The following is a 9962-nucleotide window of genomic DNA, read 5'->3' as shown; positions in this document are numbered from 1 at the left end:
TTGTTCAGCCAAGACCAACTTTATACCTTTGTATAACAACTTTGTTGTATCACCTTGACCAACACAAAAAAGCAGATATAAATTTGGTTGACAGGAGTCTGGAGTGGGAGAGACAACAAAGAAGTGTACAGAAATGTATATCTACAACTGCTCCCAGGCACCCAGCACTTCATTTCATCGTGGCTTGTTCTGCTTGCAACTGGGCCATCCTCTGCAAGGACTTTCGAGCAGCTGTATGGATTTTTGGATCCAGCTTATCTGACACAGAAAACAGTTAAAATTCAAATAAGTGAAGGAAGCCTGCCTACCTGCGATAGTGATAACAGTACACTGTTAAAACACTCTAGATGTTTTGGAAATGTGCTCTCATAATGTGAGAACAGTTCAAGCAATGTTATTGACACAAATGTTTGTCCTTATGCCTAAAATGTCACCATTATATACAAATATCAGCTATCAAGAAATAATCAGTTTTGCTATAGCTCAGGTGGTTACATACCAGTCCCCACCATGGTGGCCTAGGTTCGATCCCAGGTCAGGCCACGAGGGATTTCTGGTGGACCACATGGCACTGGGGCAGGATTTCTCTGAGTCCTTCAGTTCCCCTGAAAACTGCTCCATATTCATTAATCATGCTATCATCCGATGCCATAAAGCCTCAATAATGACAGTGTCCTTAAATGACGAACTTAAAAAAAAAAAGAGAGGGAGAGAGAGAAAAGAAAGAAAGAACTGAAACAGAACTTCTTAAACCCAGAATGGTACATAATAGATATTAAATTTTAATGGTTAACGAGTTACCACAGAAAACTAATGTTGAAGTAAAGATGGAACTTCCCAACACCAACATTCTTCATTTCTTCATAAGAGCCCCCGCTCCAAATGAAATATCACAAGATCAACAATTCCTGCCACACATCTCCATTACAAAGAACCATGGATATCCAACTGATCTGTTATGTGCAGCTGAGCACTAGTTAATAAATGCTTCAGTCATACTGGCTTAACATTAATAAAGTAGTATACTGCAACATGCCAAGATGCATAACATTAAGAAAGCAATATAACATGAAATGGAATGATGTATGCTCTTACATATTTTGTGTTTTCCTTGTATTGGAAATCGGATGGGCAACTCTTTGGCATCTTCACATATGAAAACAAATGGGCTGTCACTCTCCCCATGTGGGAAGCTGATGCGGTACTCCTCCTGGGGCAGGCAGTCAACTACATGCACACATCCCAGAAGACAGCCGGTGGGATACTGTGATGGGAACCACATCTTCTTGCCTATATGAAGGGAGAACCAGCCTGCACTCATAACATAGTATATCAAGGTCTGGTAGCCATCACAGTTCAGTTATCTATACATGTTTGTATGCAAGCTCATAAGTGAATGACATCATTACGAGTGTTCTGACAAGCATATCTTATCTATGCACAAGACAGAAATACAGCAGTAATGAAGGTCAGTAACAAAAAATACGTGTTTAGTATGTTTCCAATGAAGAGTTCCAAAAATGGGCCTATTAGTTCCACTATGTCTGTCTGTAAGTAACAACTTTAGAACCACTGAATGGATTTCCATTCAATTTGACAGTGTAGTGATGCTAAAATTTTGTTGGTACACTTCAATCGTGATTAAAATTAGATAGAAATAATGAATACTTTACATGAAGCCCTACATCTGTTTCTGCAAGCATCTGGAGCATAATCTGCCACACATTCTAGAAAAGAAGCTTCAAACAAAAGTTGTGAAGAAAATTTATACGTATATTTATGCTCCATATTCTGTCTCCTAAGTCTTACAGTTTCTGTAATAATTAAAAAAAAATTGAATTCTTGTGTGGTACCATCCACAACCTCAAGAACTGCTGGACTGGTTTTATTCAGATTTTATACTAGAAGTTCTTGCTTGTCTGGCCATTTGTTTCAAAATATTTACGTGACAACATCAAATCTACAGCTAATAACAGAGCAAATGCCATTGTACATTTCCAAGAGTGTCATATTCGAACATGCAATGCCAGTGACTATGATAGAAGCCCTAAATAAATCACCTTACTCTTATAAGTAATTAAAATGTGTTTTGTTATATATTATTCGTATCTCCCTTAGGTCCAGATATCTGATTGAGCACTTTACTGACAAACTCCCTCAGAACAACAGATTCAGTTCTGCAGTTAGCTCACCTCCATTCAGAATTTCGTATGAATGTTCGGCATCCTGTATCTCTTGTGGCATGGGGACCTTCGCAGTTGCAGCAATCCACAGACAGCCTCGGTGGGATGTGTACCATGTGCGGCCCTCGTGCCTGAACAGAGTGGACAGTAAACATGTCACTATCCATGATCTGGCCATGAATACTAAGCTGATCCACTGCAAGTTGCTAATATAGTTCATATCTGGCTTCCATCTGACCGACAAATGACTCAACATAATATAATAAATAAATACATACATATACAAAGGTTGGGCCTAACTGCTGGCCCTGGCAATGCGACTTTCAATAATCTACTGTGCATACTCCTCTAGTTTAACCCTTCACCAGTCCTACACCTCAAATGAAGTGCTGGAGTTTGCTTATAGGGGCATCATGATAGCCACCTGGTTCCATAAAAACCAATATAATGCAGTGTCATACTGGAGCAACCATATAGCTGATTTCCACTTTGTTCCCAAAGATGCTGATGATGAATGGGAAAGGTCTGATATTTACATGGGACGCAAACCAGGGTGGAAACCCATACACACAAAGTCTTGGCCGTATCAAAGGAAGGTATGTTGAAAAATCTGCACCAGATCTGGCCAGTCGCACACCCCAGAACTTACAACTTGATCCCAGCAACAAGTAGTGATGCCCAGGGCTGGTGCAAGCTCAAGCAATAGCCCTCGTCGAGCATCTCAATCAGCTCTCGATCCTGCACCCGCCTGTGGAGGTTCATGCTGTCATCCAATCTCAGTGAGGCAGTCTGCATGGACCTGCCCATATCTTCACGAAACTGAAACAGGACCACATGCTTAGCAGTCAGTGGCACAGACAAACTTCTCTGAGAAGTTGAAACCCATTCATGGACACTTTACTGAACTGAATCTACTTGACATCCTACTTTGCAATAACTGATCCTAATACTGTCCTCCCATCCACAAGTGGATCTCTTTGAACAAAATTTTGCAGGAGTTTCTCACACACGCTACATGCACAGCTCATGACAACATTCATGATTTAATCACCTTAACAATATTAGGTTAGGATGAGAGGGGCAGCCTACGTAGCATGAATGGGTGCAAAGAGAAATACATATAAGATTCCAGTGGCAAAAACAGAAGGAAAGAGACCACTAGGAAGACAAAATGTAGGTGGGTGAATAATATCAAAATGGATCTTAGAGAGATAGGTTGGGGTGGTGGACTGGATTGATCCGGATCAGGATAAGGACTAGTGGAGAGCTCTTGTGAACATGGTAATGAACCTTCAAGTTGTATAAAATGTTGGGAGATTCTTGAGTAGCTGCACAACTGCTGGGTTCTCAAGAAGGACTCAGCTCCATGGGGTTAGTTAGATTAACAATATTATGTTAAGAGAGGGGTTTAAAATGCTCATTATTATATAATTTACTTCAGTCTATCATTATGTCATCTCCTTAGGTCCAAATATCATACTCAGTACCGTGTGTTGAAACTGAGGATGCACCAGCACACTGCTATAACAAGGGACCCATGTGAACCTGCTGCACATCAGTGTGTTCAAGACTGTCATGACAGGCCACACATTTACTTAAAACAAGACAAAGACATAATGACAGGATTTGAACTCCTCACACCAGTGAGGAGTGAGATTTCTTGGAAAATGAAGTTGTCATCTTGTAGAAGTTCACAAACGTTTTGGAGGATCATACTGCCTCCATCCACAGGGTAAAAATGGTAAGCCAAGCAAGTAACCAGCAAGCAGAATTCTGCTTGCTACTTACTTGCTTGGTTTCCTTTCAAAACTGAAGACGCAAGCAATGCAGTCCTCTAAAGTGTCAGTCAATTTCTAATGTGGACTATATGATATCATATTCTAGAAGACAATACTGTTCAAATAATGACGGAATTACAAATTCCACCATTAACAAATTTTATAAAATGCAAGCAGAAGTACCCGTTATTCACCTGGGATGTGGCTCTTTGTTCGTTAATCTATTACCTGTTGGTTACTTTACTATGCTTTCAGTATTGCGACTATACTGTATTGGATGGCAGGGTTACAGATGAATTGGAGAGGAAATGGAAGGAACTGGTCATGACCTAAGAAAGGTACTATCCCAGAATATGCCTGCATGGACTGAGGAAAACCACGAAAATCCTGTCAGAATAGCTGATGTTCTGGTCAAGACCTGAACCAAGGTGTAATAGAAAGAAAGCATAACATTCAGTTTGGGAAACAAAAATTTATTATTGGAGGGGGGGAATGAGTGCATCCAAAAACTATTTGCACATCTCTTTAACAACTGTGGGTGCTGTATGTACTGGCAAGAGCTCAGAGTGAATTCTGTAACACCTTCAGGTGTGTTCTCTTACATCTGTGGTAGGAAATAGAAAAGTTACATTCTTATATATGTGGAACTATTTAAGAACATGGAAAGAACAGATTGATGCAATCTGCCCAATCAAAGAGAGTCTGAAATTAGAGGATGAGGATGATCTCAGCCTATACCTATTGCTGGAAACTGACAAGTCTGGAGATGGTGTGACACATCATAAAGCTACTCAGTCAAGCACACTCACAATGGGCTGTATGTACAAGATTCCTGGGTTCATGTTGCTACCATTCATCATGCCAATCCTGTTCTCCTTGAGGCTTTCAGTGATTTCCTTCAGCACAATGTCATCTTTGTCATAAAAAGTCTCTGTCTCATGATCCTCCAAGACTTGGCGTCCTGTGCAGATAAATCAACAAGCAAAAAGTAAAAAAAGTAGAGCTATCCCTGTACCAGGCCATGAAGGCCAATAGGGTTGTGAGACATTGAGGGTCCCACATTATCTAGACAACTGGCTCAAAGAAGGTGGTAAGGTTGTCAGCCTTACGCACTGGCTGCACTTTACTCCCCAGGAAAATTATTTAATTAATTCCTGGTACTCATTTCTGTTAGAGGCTGAGTGAACCCCAGGGCCATAGGATTAGGTCAACTGAAAAGAATCCAATGACCTCATTGGGACTTGAACCCGTGACCTTCCAGCTTGTAGCATAGTCCCTCAACCAACTACGCTACCGTGTGCCCCCAAATCATCACTGGTGATCTTCGGAAACATGTCTCCCTGATTTAGTTCGAACTTGCTAGGTATATACTGTAGTGCCATCTATCATGAACACGATTATGACATCCCTATCCACACGTTTCTCCAAGCCATCTTCATAACATGAGAAAGGCCTGAAAAGTATGCTAATATACTTGTTTCATGAAAAGATTTTAACTGTATTATTATGGCATTATACAACATTCAAGGCACATATGAATACTTTGTTTAACAAATCACCTTGCCTGTTAAGGCATCTGTCCCAGCATGAGACATTACTATTCATTCCATTACAGTAACAGTCCGGGCTCAACTCCATCAGGCAATGGTGCAATAAATATTTTGTAAATTACACTTGAAATATTCATGTAAATGCATGCAGATCTCTGTGGTCATTAAAATTTTCCAGTCTAAATGAGAACTGAAATAACTCGGGGACCCTCATAAATTCTCAAATATCAAATTTCATCAAAATCTGTCCAGTGGTTCTAGAGCTTTTTCATGCATACAAACAGACTGTGGGATGGACAGTGTGTGTCAGAAGCTCCAAAAGTATATGAATCAGATAATCAGATACATACTGTGTACAGATTTATGCAAGCATGAAACACATATATGAATAAACAGACCACTACAACTGATGGAAACAGTAAACATCTTTAACAGTCATAACATTTTCAGAACAAATGCCAACCCATGAAGCTCCGACAATTCATCGGCTAAGCACAAAGGGAACAAAAGCACACAGTGAACCTGCAAAATCTAAGGTGACTCTTCTGTCGAGACGAGATGCGTGGCGCCTCGCTCGGAGCTCCTCTTCACGTTGCTGCAGTTTCTCTCGTTCTGCTTTGGACAGCCAAACAGAGTTCACAGTGAAGTAGTCACTCTCATCATCGATCACCTTTGTGCGCTGCTCACTGCAGGGCAACATGACACACAGTCTGAGTACCAGTGCTAAGTTGTCTGAAACTGCTTCACTGGGTCTGTCTTTTGGGATGTGATACCATGTGGTCACTAGATGGTCACCAGTGTTTTGAAGGAATCTCCTGCCTCCATCTTCATGCCAAACCCTAAAGACGGAGGTAGTAGGCTCCTAAGAAACATTCATAACCAGCTATCACACCCAGAAGACAGTACTCGTTATTACTCACTGCCACCTCAAGTCTTATTCTATATTGCTAGTCTTGTCAGTACTAGGCAACTGAGAGCATACTGAGGCCCAATCATTCTGATCCACTGTTCATAAATTAAATTCACTACTAGCACAGAGAGAGAGAGAGGTTATAATTAAACCCTTGTGATCCTGGAACAGTATTTAAATGACACTGAGTCAGACCATTTGCATACACTGAGGAAGGAAGTCCCAGGTTTTGTGTGGATAGTGGCACTCAATGTCTCCACGTTTCTGCAAAGGGCTGTATTTCACTTCAGCTCCAGCCCAAAGCATCTGTCACTAAGAAACAGAGCCATCCATGTTGTTACCACTACAAACATTAAGTGATCAGTGGCTAGGCTAGAGGGGAATATGAGGTACTATATCGGAAAGTTCCCGTACTAGGTCAGAAAAGAAACACTGGCTTAGCTTACCCAATTTTGGCTGCCATATCCTTTAAAACAGTCTTCTTGGGAACATACAGCGATCCCATTGTTTTTTCCGCACTTCAAAGCACTGTGGAAGTCATTTTCCTTAATGCTGCTGAGTATAGTTTGTGATTACCTTTGTGTGTCAGACACTTTAAAAATGTCATCCCTTCAGTTTCATTTTGAGAAACAAAGCGAAATCATAGGGGGCAAAGTCTGGCGAGCAGGAAAGATGGGGAATGATAACTATGTTGTTGCTAGTCACAAACTCTGTGATTTACAGGGACACGTGGGCACGCTGTTGTGATGAAGGGGCAATGCAGTGCATGTTAAAATTTTCTGATAAGATCTCCTGGTAACCTCCGTAACTGATCCCTAGTGTCTGTGAACTCAAGGATTGTTCGACGACAGTCTCTGTGGATGAGCTCTCAAACTTTTTAACATCTTCTGTTGTTCTGCTGCTGCTTGGTCACCCTGAACATGTCATCTTCAACTGATACTTGATCGGCCTTGAAATGTGAATGCCATTTAAAAACAGCCATCTGTCTTAAAGGATGTTCTCCAAAGGCCTCACAAAGCATTTCAAGGGTTTCGGTAGTAGATTTACCGAGCTTCACGCAAAACTTGATGTAGACATGTTGCTCAATCTTGCCATCTATCGCAGACAAAACGAAACATGAAGTCAAAAAAGCATTTGTGTAAAAACAGTGCACGTTCACAGCGTGATGTCACATGGCAGACTGATGCAATATGCTTGCGGAAGTGTGACCTTGGCCTCCCCTCTAATCTTCTTTCACTGAGGCAGTTACAACAGTAACAGTACGGGAACTTTCCAATAGCACCTTGTACTGTGAAGTGTAATAGCTGAAGCAGACATGGAGGGGATTGATCTACAGGACTTCTTTCAGTGGCTTCAGCATATGAGATATGAAATTTCTACACATCTACAAGCATTTTGTAAAAGAAGAAAATAAGGCACAAACTATAATTACCCTCATGCCAAGCTCGAACATTATGTGAAGTCTATAAATCTTCAAGCAGCTTCCATGCACTAACTACCCAATTGTGTGTGTGTGTATACTATGTTTGGTGTCAAAATATAAAGCTGGACCATATTTTGCATGGAACACACTGGCCCAAGACAGAACTATGCATGATTTATGCCTTGCCTGGTTCTGTCATATTCCAGCAGCCGATTCCTCTGCTTGACTGCAGATTCTAAACTTCCATGTTTCTTCTGGTCTGCAAGTTTCTGTAACAAATGCTCGGCTTGCTTTGAACCGGATGCCAACAGCTGCTGCTCTTCTCGGGAACAAACCTATGCACATGAAAATGTTGATAATATGAACAGACCAAATCCAACTCACTGCAACAAGTTTCAGCTTCATATCACCTCTTATGAATGTCAAACATCACCATCTTTACCCCTTGAAAAGACACCTTGCCTCCCCTTCTTCCTACATTTAAATGACAGCCAGTCTCTGCTGTAATAGTGTTATCTTGTTTCTATATCTTTTTGGTATGTACTAAGTAAAATGCATTCTTTGGTCACAGACAGAGCACATATAAGCATAACCACTTGACACAAAATTAATAAACTGCAGTCATATACCCTGACATGTGCCACCTCACCAGTGTTGCCAGTTGCTCAACAATAGTACCTTGTATCTGGTTTGATTCTTCGCTCTGACTGAAATTCTTTGGTCCTTCCAGCAAATGTTGAGATTGCATGTAACAACAATTCCATGTGAGACCTGTACACTCTCCCAACCAGTAACTGACCTTACCAGATTGTTGCAGAAGAGGCATGGACCAGAACCCTCCTGTTCGCACACAATGCGCCCACAACTGAGACAATTGTTGATTAGTTTGTGCTTGCTAGCCTGACAATCACAAGGGTGACGGCCTGAAATTCAGAACTGCTTCTTTAGTACATTTGTAATTTTCTTATATTTAATTGATTATTTATTTGTTTAATGACACTATCACCTACTGACCACACAAAACTTGATGTAGCTTGTTTTAAGCAGTCAGCTTATGATTTGAACTGCACACAGGTGAAGCACTACAATGTCAGGAGAGTCAGTCTGAAAGTTGAGACTCAAACTGCAGACCACTAGCATACACACAGCTAACATCTACGCTACAATATCTGGTTAAATTTTTAGTATGAACTGATTCTTGCATTCTTGATACACAATATGTCTACTCTGATTGTTGGCATGAGAGTATACAGCCACTGAACCTTTGAAGATGGTATAACAATCAAACTGAGATATTCAAGTTTACTAAACAATTAAAAAGAGAAAGACTATGAGTGAAGATTTTATTCGCACTCTTGTCACAACACTTGCGTGTAACTTGAACAGCTGTGGCTGCTGTAATAGAGAGCAAATTTGATATCTTTATACCTGCAGAAGGATAAAAGAAACATGACGTAAAATGACACTAAAAGATGATCATGACTGGTTAGTATTGATGTAGGAGGAGGCAGTAAAGGCCTATTTCAGCATTTGTCTGGAGAGACTGAGGAGTACTGAAAAAATATGCTTTGTAAGCCTCTCTATTAATGCTGTATTATGCTACAAACATTCAAGACATTAAATAAATTCAAAATATATTAAACAAAAAAAAGCAGAAAATATAAATTCATGCAAGACAAGGACTTGTGTATGCAAAGTACAGTGATTGCATTGACATATTCAACTGACCTTTCAGCAAAATAATGTCTTTGGCCTGTCCATCTGGTGAGTAAAGGTTGACAAACTTGGATTTCTTTTTGCCTTGTGGTTCCTGTACAAAGAAAATTACGCATAACAACTGCAAGCACTTGCTGCATTTAGTGTATTGCACTGAGCTTCCACAAGAGTCACATTTAAATTTATATTCTTATTACTATCTTCAAGGAATGCATCCTGTTGTGTACATATATGTATGTGAAGAATTGTGTTAATGTGGCGTTGTCTACTGCAAACCCACCTCACACTCATTGGACTAAAATTGTATCTACATAAGAAATTGCTAATAATAAGTTTGTAATTTCCATTGTCCTTCAGAATGATGTTTGTCCTCACGGTAATATATATATATATATATATATA

General features: G+C 40.3%; 1 protein-coding gene across 1 annotated transcript in view; it reads right to left on the bottom strand.

Moving 5' to 3' along the window:
- Positions 1-9962, bottom strand: part of LOC111863070 (activating signal cointegrator 1) — a 13113-nt gene continuing 3151 nt past the window's right edge. Inside the window, exons 4-12 of the mRNA XM_023849045.2 lie at positions 9573-9654; positions 8649-8767; positions 8031-8179; positions 6034-6197; positions 4771-4922; positions 2833-3002; positions 2193-2314; positions 1096-1290; positions 1-258 (exon numbers count right to left, since the gene is read on the bottom strand). Of these exons, the coding sequence (XP_023704813.1) occupies positions 170-258; positions 1096-1290; positions 2193-2314; positions 2833-3002; positions 4771-4922; positions 6034-6197; positions 8031-8179; positions 8649-8767; positions 9573-9654 (1242 nt within the window). The 3' untranslated portion in view covers positions 1-169. The remainder of the gene's footprint in view (positions 259-1095; positions 1291-2192; positions 2315-2832; positions 3003-4770; positions 4923-6033; positions 6198-8030; positions 8180-8648; positions 8768-9572; positions 9655-9962) is intronic.

This window comes from Cryptotermes secundus, unplaced genomic scaffold (assembly GCF_002891405.2).
Source record: "Cryptotermes secundus unplaced genomic scaffold, Csec_1.0 scaffold1777, whole genome shotgun sequence".
Lineage (NCBI taxonomy): Eukaryota > Metazoa > Arthropoda > Insecta > Blattodea > Kalotermitidae > Cryptotermes > Cryptotermes secundus.
This window is presented reverse-complemented; position numbering and strand designations above follow the sequence as displayed.